Source organism: Drosophila tropicalis, unplaced genomic scaffold (assembly GCF_018151085.1).
Source record: "Drosophila tropicalis isolate 14030-0801.00 unplaced genomic scaffold, ASM1815108v1 contig_859, whole genome shotgun sequence".
Lineage (NCBI taxonomy): Eukaryota > Metazoa > Arthropoda > Insecta > Diptera > Drosophilidae > Drosophila > Drosophila tropicalis.
In genome coordinates this window covers 5,903,427-5,918,598 of record NW_027173353.1, presented here as the reverse complement: position 1 = coordinate 5,918,598, position 15,172 = coordinate 5,903,427, and the positions used below count along the sequence as shown (strand labels likewise).

General features: G+C 37.4%; 4 protein-coding genes across 6 annotated transcripts; 1 reads left to right on the top strand and 3 right to left on the bottom strand.

Annotated features, from left to right (window-relative positions):
• Nucleotides 1-246: 246 nt before the first annotated feature.
• LOC137582393 (UNC93-like protein MFSD11) lies at nt 247-6,930 on the bottom strand. Of its 3 annotated transcripts, none has more exons than XM_068296913.1 (4): nt 6,563-6,930; nt 1,816-1,985; nt 1,293-1,750; nt 247-1,224 (listed from the first exon to the last, which is right to left on the bottom strand). In XM_068296913.1, exons 1-4 carry the CDS (start codon nt 6,647-6,649, stop codon nt 626-628), a joined length of 1,314 nt encoding a protein of 437 aa, XP_068153014.1. In that variant the 5' UTR covers nt 6,650-6,930; the 3' UTR covers nt 247-625. The 3 variants fall into 3 exon arrangements, with proteins under 3 accessions (XP_068153014.1, XP_068153015.1, XP_068153016.1); XM_068296914.1 differs by lacking the exon at nt 6,563-6,930 and adding an exon at nt 5,320-5,447; XM_068296915.1 differs by lacking the exon at nt 6,563-6,930 and adding an exon at nt 2,813-2,916.
• Nucleotides 6,931-7,458: 528 nt separating this feature from the next.
• Nucleotides 7,459-9,269, top strand: LOC137582165 (uncharacterized). The gene is made up of 3 exons (XM_068296614.1): nt 7,459-8,412; nt 8,475-8,630; nt 8,699-9,269. Exons 1-3 carry the CDS (start codon nt 7,778-7,780, stop codon nt 9,225-9,227), a joined length of 1,320 nt encoding a protein of 439 aa, XP_068152715.1. The 5' UTR covers nt 7,459-7,777; the 3' UTR covers nt 9,228-9,269.
• A 1,149-nt stretch (nt 9,270-10,418) lies between these two features.
• On the bottom strand, nt 10,419-12,243 carry BBS5 (Bardet-Biedl syndrome 5 protein). The gene is made up of 5 exons (XM_068296615.1): nt 12,117-12,243; nt 11,909-12,057; nt 11,661-11,850; nt 11,355-11,592; nt 10,419-11,299 (listed from the first exon to the last, which is right to left on the bottom strand). Exons 1-5 carry the CDS (start codon nt 12,200-12,202, stop codon nt 10,802-10,804), a joined length of 1,161 nt encoding a protein of 386 aa, XP_068152716.1. The 5' UTR covers nt 12,203-12,243; the 3' UTR covers nt 10,419-10,801.
• Nucleotides 12,244-12,365: 122 nt separating this feature from the next.
• Gmppb (GDP-mannose pyrophosphorylase B) lies at nt 12,366-14,897 on the bottom strand. The gene is made up of 4 exons (XM_068296616.1): nt 14,635-14,897; nt 14,293-14,569; nt 13,698-14,232; nt 12,366-13,239 (listed from the first exon to the last, which is right to left on the bottom strand). Exons 2-4 carry the CDS (start codon nt 14,470-14,472, stop codon nt 12,839-12,841), a joined length of 1,116 nt encoding a protein of 371 aa, XP_068152717.1. The 5' UTR covers nt 14,473-14,569; nt 14,635-14,897; the 3' UTR covers nt 12,366-12,838.
• Nucleotides 14,898-15,172: the final 275 nt, after the last annotated feature.

The window sequence follows — 15,172 nt, the reverse complement described above, 5'->3', positions numbered from 1 at the left end:
CGACTATTTTCGATAACATATCGATACTCTGTTATCGATGACAATTTTAACTAGGAGCGTATTTTGAAATCGTCCAAAAGAGCATCCTTTTTTTGTGTTTATATACAGTTTTTACAATTAACTAAAATGATCCTCAGTAATGAATATCGAAAACATCAGGATTCGCTGCTAAGCTGCTTATACTCGTAATGAACCTGGAAATTAGAAACCCTTGACTATTCTAAGAAATTCAAATAGTAAGAAATATTTACATTTCCTGTGTCGTGTATTTTTTAAGGTTTCATAATGTCATCGCACAAAAATTGGGGATTTCGCGGACTTTTTTTTACAGTTGCACAATTGTCACTTAAACTAATAAACTCACGTTTATCATAAACATTTATATAAAAAACATACATTCATATGTAAATAACTAGAATTACATTTACGTTTTGCAAATTTAACATACACATAATCAAGTTTCGCAACAACAATAATTGATTATTGTCTAGGAAGACGATGCGGTGCACCGCGCACACACACAAACAATCGAGGACTTGCAACAAACATGGCTAAGACCTACCTGGAATCTGAATTTAATCAGCTAATACTTAAATTACAATGCAGCATTAAATTAGAGCATAATCTACTTTTCTAGGGCCTCCTCCTGTTCACGATGCTGTCGCTTAAATGCCCATTCAACAAAGACAAACGATATGGTGCCAATAGTTCCGGTCACCACAAGGATACCCAATTGGATATAAAGTCCAAAATGCGCCGAATAGAAGAAGCTAATTGCCGCCGCTACCGACTGGGTAAACTTAAACAGCGCAAAAGCGCCCACAGCATTGTTCACATACTCGCCACCAAGCATCGAATATATTTGTGTATTAAAACAAGCATCTCCAAGTCCAAGTAGAAATGCACAGACCAGAGCAATGCTGGCCCTGGGTGGATCCAGGTACGATATATCGGTGGTATCTTTAAATGGAGCGCTATTCGGCAAATTGATAAAGGTCAGAAAATAGGCCACCATATGCATTATATATCCGGCAATAACAATCGGATCCCGGCCATAGCGTGTTGTCTTGTTTCCTAAAATGCCAAAGAGTCCGCCGCCGAAGACCTCGCCAGCCCCAATGCAAATGCCAACAAGACCAACAATCTCCTTGGGGGTTTCAGCTATTTCCTTTGTGAAACCAATGGCCGAGCCAAACACACCACTAAAGAAGGAAAGTTCCAGTCCTGCCAAACAACAGAGAGGGAATGGGAAATTTTAATTATAATACCTCCAAGGATTTTTACTAACTTACCTGTATAAAAGAAGGCCAAACTGAGGAGTAACATTTTTCGAGTGCAAAATAATTGACCGGCCGATTTAAGGGCATACAAGGCTTGTCCGCATCCCGTATGCTTCTGTTCCAGCTCATTATCGTGTTCCGCATTATCGGCCATAAAACGTAGAGCGGCAAGGAATACAATTCCCAAAACAGCAATGATGGTTAGCACACCAATCACCAGATTACGCGTCTCCTTGTCGATGTGTGACTTATCTTGAAATTGGTAATACACAAAGAGGTTGCCAATGAACATGCTGCACTGCAGCAAGGCCCAAAATACGCCCGAATTCCGTGAAATTGTGCCGGAGCTACTGCATCGAGCCAGATACGTGCCCTGTCCGGTCCATGTAATCGATGCTCCCAACCCCAATACCGCACTGCCGACATACAGCAATACTGTCGATGGGAATATAAACGTAATCATAAACGCACTAGAAAACAAAATTAGAAAATAATTAATCCGGCTGCTATTTCTATGATTAAAAGATTCACTCACGTATAGGTTAAGGCTCCCACTACCATGGCCGCACGAGGTCCGGTAAATGAGATAAAGGACGGCGCCAACCAATTGGATAGGGAGAAAAATAAATATATAATGGCCAGGCTTGTGTATCCTTCTCCCTTAAAACTCTCATCTTCTTGAGCAATGCTATCCAGAATGGTTTTCTAAAAAAGAAAAACAAAAAGACAAAAGGTTAAAAGTAAAAACATAAATTATATTTTAGACTTTTCATCGAAAATTTCTTTGTAGCAGAAATGCATTTAGGATCTTTCGATATTTTTTGTCGTTAAAAAGTTATAAGCCAGGTTAACATGATAAGCCTAAGCCATGTTAACATGATATCTCGAAAACAATTTAACCAATTGCTCTGAAGCATTCAGGATATTCCTAGCTTGTAAATGGCTTTGAGCTGAACTAGGATATTTTAGAAAGGATGCATTATTTTGTTTTTTGTTCTGAAACAGAACCAAAATAAAGTGGGTTTTTGATATAATTTTGTTCAAACACTTGTAAAATGTTTATATTTCAATATTTTCTAAATGTCGTAGTTCAGCTTATTGCTTTAGTTAAACGAATTAAAATGTCTCTACCCTTTTTATACCCTTGCAGAGGGTATTATAAAATTGATCAGATGTTTGTAACGCACAGAAGGAGACTTTTCCGACCCCATAAAGTATATATATTCTTGATCAGTGTGAGAAGCTGAGTCGATATAGCCATGTCCATCTGTCCGTCCGTCTGTGCGTACGCGTTTTACTTAGCCGTCTTAAGAGCTATCGGGCTGAAATTTTTTTTCGTGGGTTTTTATTACCCGGCAAAAATGAAAACCATAAGGATCGGACCACTATATAATAGAAGAACTAGAAGAAACATTTTCATAAAAATCGAGTATGCTATGAAATTTACATATATGAAAGTAAAATTGTTTTGTTTGTTTATTGATGAATTGAGTTGCAAAAAACAAATTTTGAACATGTAAAATTATTATTACCAAGGACTGCAAGGGTATACAAACTTCGGCATAGCCGATGTTAGCTTCTTTGATTTTTTGGTTTGTATTTTGTATGTTTCTTGTTTGAAGTTTTCAATATTTCGAAAAGTATAATAATCTCTAAATGAATTGAAGAATAAATAAAAATATTATACAAAACTCCAACTATTAATCACACAGGTCATACCCCCTTAAGGCATATTAGATCTAATTTGAATTTCCTGTTATCAGAGAAGTGATTTTAAGGAAGAATAACTTGAAGGACATTGAATTATTTTTACTGACGGAAATCAATTAAACAAAGAATATCATACACTTTGATGCATTTCTAAATTTTTTTTCAATATATTAACAATTGTTTACTCTTATTCCTATTAAAGTCATGTGAAGTCTTTTTGCTTTAGTGGAACTATAAAATTGGCAATCTGATATACTTTGTTTATAGCCTTTCCGAAATCAAGATCGAACTACAACAAGATCGTATAGATTTCGAGCATTTGAATTGTGTTTTAATTGCGTTGATAACTTAAGTGTATATAAATTTTAGCACAATTGTAGTTAGTTTGTTTTCTTTACAATATTGCTTATCCCATTAGCATGCCAGAAACGTGAGGGACTCGGAATATATGTAGGTATATAGTATGTCAATGAACTGGTAACAAATCAAAAAGTTATTGTTTTTTTTTTTTTAGATGTTTCGAACGTGTCGCCCATTACAGTACAATGTCAGAGCTCTACGCAATACAGGTATTTCTCGTCCGGTTATCTCCGCTTGACTTTGCACTGAACAGTCGAATTAATATTACCATAAGTACATACATTCATTTAGTTGTGTGCATGAAGAATTCTTGGAACGCCTTGGGAAACCAGTTTGGCATAACGAAAAATTTTCAAGTGCAATGACAATTCTTGCATTCTGGCTGCAATGTTGATTTATGCATGCCTACATATATATTTCGATTCATGCAAATCTGAATGGAAATTTACAGAAACGTCGTAGAAACATGTTTGCAAAATTTTCCACATTTTCATTTCATTTGTAAGAGCTTAGAATGTTATCGCAAAACTCCGACTCTTGACATGATTTTAATTTCGATTTTGCATCAATTAAGAGTCGACTTGTGGGTCCTTGTGCTCGTTTGAAGCTCGATTGTATTAGACTTTCATTATCAGTAAATTGATTAAGAGTGAATGACGACGACAAGTGGTTTTTGAGAAAATAAAACAGATAACAAATGAGAGAGAAAGTGATAAGCCAATTCTAGATAGAAAAGAACTGATAGTAGAGAGAATATTAAGGACAGGAGCTTCTTCTGTAGACCATTGAGAGCTAGGACCACAAAGGGGGACTCATCCACAGTTAGTCAGAGACTTTCCCTCCTAAGCAAAACTTGCATAAATTTCCATTTCCGTTTAGTCCAGGAAGAACATCTCAGTTCTATGCATTTTAACCTTGAAACAGGCCAACTGGAAGTGAAAGTTAGTTAGTTGTAGGCTTTAATTATATCTGGCATAACGGAACTAAATTAATATGGACACAACCATCACAACAAGTGCACTGAGAGAAATGCACTTTAATAAATTCATTAGTCATACAAGATCCACAAAAAAAAATACCAGTTGAATTGTGGGTGGGGCTAAGAATTTTGAACCGGTTAATGCCCTTAACGATTCTTGAGAGAAGTGATAACAAAAGAATCTTCAGCACTACTGACCAGTGGAAAGCCATAAAATTATAAATTAAATACTGATTAAATGACACTTGAGTTTTGAGGTAACAAGCTTATCATTATATCAGTCAGTCGGTTCACTTATGTTCAATGAAAGGTTGGAAAGTTTCAGTCGATTTGGGTCAAGTTTTGTACAAAGAAGAAAGTTGTATATGCCAGAAAAGGAAATGCCATAAAATGATCCTAATGTAAGAAACATTATATACGATGGAGTGAAATATGTATATATATTTGTTATATTGATTACGTAAAGAAAAACTGGTGCAACTGCATTGTGTACACGCTGCAGTAAAAGCAATATCATGAAAAATGCTGAAAGGAAACTAGTTTTACTTTTGGTTGTTGTGTTGCCTTTGCTATTGGAAAATTAAAGTTGCCGCTAGGTTTTGGTGGGCTCGTCGGAAGCACGCCCACTTTTTGTGTTACCTTTTTTTTCTCTCTCGTTTGATATTGTTGTGTAAGTGACAACGCTGGCTATCTGTTGAGGATTGCAATGGGTGGGGTGATTGGAGGGGGGCGGCATATGGCCAGCTTACTTTTGGTTCAGTTTTATGGCTGACGTGGCCTTGAGAGAGGGAATGAGAGATGAAGAGAGAGAGAGAGAGAGACACATGGCGAACTTGCAATTGCAATGACATTGAAAGTGTTAAAAAGACGTTGCCAGTCAATTTGTATTGCACAAGACCAATAAATACTGTGTTCTTTGGCCAAAAACGTTGTTTCGGCCAAGCCCCCATTCCCCCCTCCCCCCGCACACACACATAAATTAATACCTACTTGCCACAAGGCCCCACAATGAGTCTATTTTGAATTGAATCTATGGAATTGGTGTATCACAAAAGCACAAACTCTGAGTACACCCAGGCCAAATCAATTGTAAGACTTTTGCCTTGTTAATTCGATCCAGTCGACTGTTTTGGAATTCCATTTGTGTGTCTTGCCCAACCAAAACAACCTAGAGGGCATGCGCGAAGACCAACAAAAAAAAAAAAACAAAACTAAAACCAAAGACTCGCAAAAAAAGCGAGAGTAAGATAATTCATAGTGGTGTTCGATATAGTTCATTGAACCATAACAAAACACAAATGTTGAATGGTTTTATAAATGAATTTTTAATGCAAATCAAGACAATAGCTACGACGCATTTCCAGTATCCAGTTTCAAGAGAACTTGAGCAAATTAGTAGAATAAAAAAACAAGAAACACTTGACACACGAAATGAATGCGAAAGAAATAAAAGTGAGAAACCAGAAATGTTATATATTTTAGCGACAGGTAAGCAGCAAGGTGTCTTGTATATAGTATAAGCGGCAGTAAATTGTTGGCCTTGATCTGATGGCTCATGCAATCCCATATTATCGATAATAAGCCGTTATGAGGCATTAACCAAATGTGAATGGATGCAATGCTATATGTATGTATGTACGTACATAGAGATTTCTCAATTGTGACCGTTGTAATTAAATTATTATAAATTATCAGCAGATAGCAAAGAATTGGCATTAGTTGATGCCCCGTCAACTGTTATCAAAAAAAACAATTTATGTGGCTTATCAATTGAGCTATCATTGAGTTTATTATGGGGTCAATTATTCTAATTGTGACTTCTAATTTGCATTAATTAAGGCATCGTAGCTTCTGCCATAAAGAAGTTTATAAACGACAGTTTGTGATAAGGTCAAAGGTTTTTCCCACAAATGGAGTGTGAATTTTTACATAAGATAGTTGATAAAAGTATCTTCCCCCTCATACTCCACCACCACCATCAGACCATAAATCAGAGTAATTTACTCAATTGTACGCCCGCGACCCTGCCAGGGAAAGCAAAGCAATGAACAGAGCTGCAAAGGGAAACGCAAGGACCAAGGCTAATACACAGTCTATTGGCAAGGACAAGGACAACAAATGCCAATGACAAGGGTATCAACAACGCCCACGCATACACACAAGCGTCATAGAAATAGACGTGGATGTAATGTGTATCTATGTATGTACATACATATGTAGGTTTGTAACTTACCTCAATATTACACATTGTCTGGAATGCCGTGAAGACAAACATAAAGCCGAAGCCCAAAATCAAAATCATTAGAAATTTCATATCCATTGTGTTGTTGTATTTGCCGTTTACACATAAAGTTTGTAATTATATTGATGTTTATTATCGTTATTCATGTAAATGTAAATTCAATTGCATCCGAACAAAACAATGGACGGGGGCGTCTGTTCCTTGTTATCAATTATTTATAAACAATTGCAAAGCGCGACTTTTGTACACAAATCACAATCACTCAAAAGAAACTAAATAGTAAATCTAAACAACTAAGATAGCAATAAAAATACGCAAAAAACCGTAAGCGACCGTACAACCGCTCGCCTTAAAAACAAAAACAACAATAAAAAAAAACAAAGACAAAAAAAAAAAAAAAACCGAGACCACCCGAACCAAATCGAACATCGGAGTCGAACCCGAACCAATGAAGCCAACATTGGATGCCAACATCGAACCTGTACGTGTTAATTAACAACACTGTCTCTCTCTCTCGTACTACGTTGCTTTGACATGTCTGTCTATCTCTGTCACTCCAGCTACGGCCTGATTAAAGAGTTGCCACTTTTCCCATCAACTTTTGGCTTGTTTTCTCTTAATTGCAGAGAATGTCGAAATTATCTCAATTAAATTCAATTATAAAGAAAACAAAGTAGAAGTAAACAAAATATAACTGAAAGAAAAGTTACACAGCTATCGCATTTTTTATAACTTCTTTTTAGAGGTTTTTTAATCTATCAAAGAAGTACTAAACATTTTTCAAATCAACAATTTAGCTTTTTTCACATTTAGCCTCTTTTAGTCATAAAAGTGACATCACTGGTCATTAGTAGTAGTAGTAGTAGTAGTACGAATGAGCGTGTGAGGCCAAAAAACTGTAAACCAAAAGAAGAAAAAGCAAACCACAAAAGAAGCAAAAACAAGAAAAAGAAAAAAATTTTCCCCGTTTGTTGTCCTTTTCGGTTTAATAATAACAAGTGCAAATGGATTAGGATGCTGCAAATTCATTGAGAAAATTGATAAAACAAAAAGTAGAGCATAAAAACCAAAAGCCGGGCATGTTAGAATTATATCGTATTCCAGCAATCGCGGAGACGTCGAAGAAGCCACTCGAAGCAGAAAGAGCAGGAGGCCGGACGGGTCGGGGATTAGGTCCAGCTTCAGGTTAAGAGCAGCAGCAGCCAAATGTTGCTAGCCGGTCTGCCGGCCTTCAATGGCAGCAACACAGCTGGCACTGGGGGTGCACCTACACCAACGGGCGTGGGAGTGGCTGGAGCTGGAGCTAATTCGGGCCGTCCTAGTGCGGCAAGTGCGTTAATGAAAACCCTCTCTGTGCGATTACACCGCGGCACAGAATTCATTAAGGATACAGTGCAAAAAGCCTTGGTTATGTCCACACCAGTGGGCCCTGCCCCAGCATCATCATCCACAACAGCATCAGTCAGCAGCAATTGCCATAAGCATCTCCAGTTTCAGGAATCCCAAAGTCTGAAACGTAAATTGAGCGGACCCGGAGGTTTGATGGGATGTAGCAATCCAAGCACATCCAATAGCATCAGCAGTAGTGCAGCCACCAGTTCCAGTTCAGTTCGTCAATATATTTTAAGTCATCAGCAGCATCCGCCGCCACCGCAGCATCAGCAGCAGCTAACCTCATCAATTTTAACCTCGGCGTCATTCCTCAAAGCATTTACGGTGGCGCCAACTAATCTACATCGATCGGCATCCGCTCGCAAACGAAATCCCAGCACCGACAGCCTTCTTATGGATCTTTGCCTGTTCAAGCCCATTAGACCTATGCCCATAACACCAGTTAGAATGTAAGAGACGCAACCACTCTAAACTATGTTGGCCATTCCATTTCAAAATTTTGCAATTTCAGTAACAAAGCTCGAGGTTTTGAACTGAAGAAACCCAAATTTGTGTCCAATGTAAATGCCTATAGTGACGACGAAGAGGACGATGATGATGATGATAATGAAGACGATGCTGTTGAACCGAAGGATGCCCAGCCGTTGATACACAAGCCAAAGCTTAGGTATTTAATTGGCCATAGAAATACGTTACTTTAAACTCTAATTTGCTGTAATCTTTGTCCCAATTTAGCACCGTCACATTGCCCCAACATGGAAAATCGGCATTTGTGCCAATGCCGTATATAGAGACCGTTAGCGACACCATAACCACCAGCACAATCACAACCACCAGGACTTCAGTTGGAAGTAGCACCCAAACCCACAACACACACACCTCAGGCCCAGGCAAACTAGCCAATAAGCCAAAGCGCCGTCGTCGCGCACCCTTGCTCACAGCCAAGCGGCGTCGTAAAGCAGTTGCACCGATTGCTACCGCCGTAATATTAACATCACCAGCACCACCACCACCACCGCCACCTCCGACTCAACCAGCAGCAACAAAGCGTAAAGCAACAGCATCTTCCACTTCAACAGCAGCAACAGCAACAAAACGTAGTCGACGTTCTGTTGCCAGCGCTGGTAGTGGCAGTGGCAGCGGCAGTGGACTTAAAAACATCTCCACATCTCCTCCGCCTTCGACTGCTCGCCCTTCACCGCCCATGACACGTCAACGCCTACGTAAACAGATCTCCGCCAGCAGCAGTAGGAACAACAATTAATTTGCAGTCTCATCATTATCCATTTGAAAGAACAACCCAAAATTATTTATGAACATCCTAAGTTGTCGTCTAGTTTTCATTCTACTTGCTGCGTTCAAGTAGGTAAGGCTTTTTTTTGGGGATAAACTGAACTGAATATCCTGATGATACCACCAATTGTAATAATACGCAAATTGTTGGGCCTAATTGTGCAATTTGTATATGCCCTTTTGATTTTAAGGCATTTGTATTAAAATTCTCAGTTAATAACACAAGGAAGTAATCGTAAATGAAAAAAAACAAAAATCGGATGCTTAGAAATTAAGAGAAATTACGGATAAAGCAATCATGTTCCGACTTTATTTTTTCCATCGATCTGCCCTACATAAAGTTCTATTACCATCGGTAACCACATTTTAATTCGAAATCTGAACAAATGCCTCTAAAGAAAAGGTTTGCTATTAAGCTTACTCCATCAGGAGGAACTGTTGCAACCAAGTAAATTTAACTGGTCTTTAAGACTGATAAAGCCACATAGAAAATCCACTCATACAAATATTATAACAAGAACGAGAAACAAAAATAACCCAAAAGCAAGAATTTAAGTTAAAAAAAAAAATGATTAAGAAACAAGTATTAAGAAAAAAAACCCTAGAAAAACACTCTATGTATAAAAAAAAAGAATATATATTAACAAAAAATGTTTTAAGAGTTAAGCCATTCCCAAATGATATTGTAATTTTGTGAAGTGTTTTCAGTTTTCTGTACAAACAAAAATTCGGATTTTCATTTACTTTTTCGTTTTTAACTTCTATTTTTTTCTCCTCAATGTGTTTGATGTCTAAATGTATGGAGTTCTGCCTTTAAGGCAGATATCAAGAAGATCTATATACGGATCATGATAATGATGAAGAGAAGATTTAAAAAAACGCCACAACTAACATTAATATTTCCTACTTTAAATAAGTTTGTTAGAATTTATAGATTAGAAACAAAGTAAACAATTTTCATTCATAAATCTATAAATATATATATATATATATACCAAGAAATTATGTATAAGAGACAGCGATGAATATGAATATATATGTATATGCATATGTATATATGAATGGTATACATATGTATATATATATATATATATATACCGGTCAAATCAACTGTGTGTTGTGATATGAATTAATTTATAAAACAAAAACGAAAACCCCTCCCCAAGTAAAAGACAACCAAAACAAAAAAAGGAAAATTGCTTTAAAATTTTCTCCCACAACAAATTGGTTTAATACAAATTTTTTTCCCCAGTTTAATGTAGTTGCAAAATGAACACAAACAAAAAGTAAAATGCAAAATGCTATATAACTGAACATTATGTATTAGCTTGTAAGTTAAACACTCAGCAATTTCGAAATTCCGTAAACGAATGTTAATATGATAGCAAAAGCAAAAACAAATTGAAAAATTGATTAAGCAAAATTACTTAAAACACACAGAAAGTTGTATGCGTCGTCAATAAATCCATAAAAACAAAAAAAAAAAAGATGGAAATTTACTAAATCATTTGAGATCTGAAATCCAAGTTGTCAATCAATTATGTTTCATTCATCCAATGTATCCATTTTGGTGGGCATTACGTTCCACAAGTCTTGTAATTTGTAACCATCTCGAATGCGCTCCATGGCGAATCCCAATTCCTTGCAATAAACAGGATGCACCCGAGTCGAACGGTCATTTCCAGCACTCCCATTGTTGCAATTGTTGCCCAGACAATTTTCAGCCAGATAGCGATTTAATTTCGTATTTATCTCACGCTCTTGTCGCTCATCCAATTCTTGGAAATCTTCAATTTTAAATTGAGATGCAATCTGGGCAGCTTCCTCGGCGGCAGCGGCAAGACGTTGCTTAGCATCTTGAACATCATAATAGACTCCAAAGTCAGGTTGCTCCGAATAGATGGCATGCAGTGAGCATAATTCCTTATAGAGTTCATTCAAACGTTCGGCTGGATCAATGCGAAAACCCAAAACGTAACCACCGCCCGTCTCGGCCGTTTGTATGACCAAAGCTGGGCCATACTTGGAATCTCGTATGCGCAACTGAAAAAGGTGGGCTTATTAAGGGAGGAGGCTATCTTAATGCAAAACAACTTACACTCTCAATTTGCAGATAGGGCAAACTTATGTTGAACGTTTCATTGGCATCGGCAAACCAAACCAAACGTATATTCGATACCACAAAGCTGCCTAGATTTCCCTGGTCACTGGACAGATTCCATACGCCCTGAACTTGGCTATAGACCTGCTCGTTTGGTAGTATAATCAATTGTCCTGTCTGAATAATTGCTCCACGTAGTTTGAGATCCCGATACAAATAGGTTCGTTGATATAATCTAAAATCAGATTCATTTTAGATAGCATAAAAAGCCTAACACTTTCATATAGAAGAAATGGCACCTACTGATAGACGTCGAAAATGCTGGCAAATATCGGTTGATCCCTTCTAGCTGTCTCACCTGAGACATCAGTGAAAAGGAATTCAAAACGTGTCTCACTGCTAATGGCCAATATATAAAGTGCCTGACTGGGTATCCTTCCCTTGGTATGCACAATTTTTGTACTGGTATTCCCGATGCGAGCATAACCAATGGCTACATCATGGTGAAATCAAGTTGAATGCAATAGGACAGACCCGTTTTATTTACTCACATAAATTAAATTTTTTATGGACCAGGGAATGCCAAATAATACGCAAATTAGTAACCAACAGACGACCTGTGTCACCAGGATTTCCTTTACTATCTTCCATGTGGTAAATGTAATCCAAAATTTTCTCACCCTGCCGCAGGTGTTTATGCCTGTTTCATGAAATGTTAAACCATTGGAAAATCCAATCAGTTGCGTCGACTCTACTTACAATTGTGGCACATCGAATTTAACTTCCTTATCCTCCCATAGAAGATTCAAGTCCATAGACTCCATTTTAGCTAAAGTTTTTAACATTTTTCTAAAGAACAATCAAATTTGTCTGTTTCGCTTCTATTTGTAGTTAGTTGTGGAAATAGTTACCATGGATACACAAGAAGAGGACTTCTTTCAATCCATTTTGTGTTTACTCTACCAAAAAATACATTAATTTTTTAACAAAATGCATCTTCTAAAAATCTTGGATAGATATAGCTCTAAATATATTTTAACTAAATGTTAATTTATAAAAGAATTCTAAAACAGTTTAGAAACGAGTCGTCGTTATTGGAATTGTTGTTGTTGTTTTTAATATGTATACCCTTGCAGACGGTATCAGACGGTGGTCAGATGTTTGTAACGCACAGAAGGAGACGATATATATTTTTGGTTTTGTCTGTGCATTAAAGAATTGAGTTACAGAAAAAGAGTTTGGAACATGTATAAATGTTATGACCGAGGACTGCAAGGGCATATAAACTTCGGAACAGCCGAAGTTAGCTTCTTTGATATATCTTTTTCATTTTCATTTTGGAAAACATTTAGCAGAAGGCAATTGGTGTGCAGCATTTCAATACCGAATTGATGAAACAAATTTTTAAATAATATAGATTTACATTAAGTCTAATTCGCAGCTCGCCCATTCTCGTTGGTGGTAATGATGATGACATCTTCTCACATAATAATTTGCGGTTCCGGCACACTTGCCGCAATGCTTTTGTGTGGCAACACTTGACCTCCGTTCACATAGAGCTCATCCTTAACAATGACATCTTCACCAAGGACGGTGATGCCTTCGATACGGACCCAACGACCTACTGTGGATCGCCAGCCCACAATACAAGAGTCTAGCCAGGAATGAGAACGAACTATAGCACCATTCAATATGGTCGAACGCTTAATGCAGACACCATCCTCGATTATGACATTTGGTCCGATTGTGACATTTGGACCGATGCGGCAACCTTCACCAATTGTTGCCGTTGGATCCACTAAAACATTGCCAACCACTCCAGCTCCAGTGTAGAGTTTGTTTGATTGCGTTTGACGCAGTGAACTGAGGTAAAGACACATGCCTGGAAAAAGGAGAAGAAAAAATAAACAATAAGCAAACGAAGTTCTGCCCTTATCAGAGTTATCTAAAGACCTTCTGGTCTTAGCATTACAAGCATAACTTGAGCCTAATTTCATAAGAGGGAGATCTACTTTGCTTGGCCCTTATCTATATAAAGATTCCCATGTTTTAGCAAAAAGTGACTAGTTTTAAAGTTTTAATATTCTGACATCATTTCTGCAAAGACTTCCTCAACAAAAATTTCATTTTTTTTGTTTTTATCAACTTCAATATGTCGAAGCAGAAAACGCTCAATCAGAAGTTTCCAGGAAAACACACAAAGTAGGAAAAAAGATAAAGTGGCGTAACACAAAAAAAAAAAAAAAAAAATGATTAAAGACCCAATTCAGGTGTAGATAAGATAATGGGACAAATGGGCCCCATGATAAAGTAAAATTCTCGTTTTGCAATTTCAATTACCGGTTAAAAAATCTTTAGGCTGTCCGATGTCCATCCAGAAACCAGTCAAATCCATGGCATATAATTCTTGTTGTTGAGCCATGGTGGGAAACACTTCCTTTTCAATTGAGGTGGGTTTTACTTCGATGCGTTCCAGTACAGATGGATTGAAAATGTAAATGCCAGCATTGATTTTATTGCTAACAAACTCCTGTGGCTTTTCAATAAAGTTCTTAATGCAGCCTTGTTCATCATAAAGAACAACACCATATTTCGAAGGTTCCTCTACTTTGGTTACCACAATAGTACCCTCTTTGCCATGATTACGATGAAATTGCACCAACTGTTTGAATGGGAAATCGCATATGACATCCGAATTAAGGACAAAGAATGGTTCCGAACTGGCTGAGAGAATGGGTTTGGCCAATGCCAAAGGTCCAGCAGTTCCTAGTGGTTCAGTCTCATGGGAGAAAATTAGCTCCACTCCCAGCTTGTCGGCTTCCACTTTCAACTCCTGTTCCATTTGTTCAGCCCGATAACTAACAGCCAATATAACCTATGCGCAAACCAAAGAGAATTACAGAATATATAAATAAAGTAAAGTTTTATTACTAACCTGTCGGCACCCTGCGTCCACCAAAGCCTCCAATTGATGCAAAAGGATTGGTTTGTTTGCAAATTCCACCAATGGCTTGGGTGTGCTCAATGTTAGTGGACGGAGACGGGTACCGTAGCCCCCAACAAGGATAAGAGCGCGAGTCCCATTGCCCACGGTATTGTTAGGTGAACCGCACATTCTATTTAACTGAATTTTCCAAGTTTTCTATTCTGACACGTCAGAGATTCGTTGCAAAGTTCTCAATCGTTTGATTCGTGGCTGCCTCCGACTTTCACTGCAATGATGTAGAATGAGTAAGCCTATTGTTTACTCCGGCCGATTTTAATTAATGTTAGTTACCCGATTGTAGTTGTTGTTGTTGCTGCAGCTGATAAGAAGCTTTCGTACTTTTTTCGCTCTTTTCTTCTTTATTTATTTTCGTGTAGTTGTTTACTTATGCTTCTCGGGCCTAAAACAGCCTTAAGCTATATTGCATTTGGTATCAAATGAAAAGAAAAAGTTCCATTGGAACAACCTCGCGTTTACTTTACAAAGTTATTGTCTACTTTTTCTGTTATTATTAAAAGAAAATTTAAAAATATACTTCTTTTTGGATACAACAGTGTGGCCAAATTTATAAAGAAAGTGTTGTAAGTTACTTAAAATAGTATTGTCGAATACAACATCTTGGGCGGGTTTTTTTGAACAGTGTTTTTTAATTTCAATGCTAGCGATTTCTGTGTATCGATCACGCGTATCTTATTGCCCAAATTTTTGAAAATAATGAAAATTATTAAATAAAACAATACGTATTATTCACTAAGACTTTGAAGAACAAACCTGAGCAGGTCGGTTTGCGAGATTGTATCGGTTTCCCTACAACTACCACTTCTTTGCG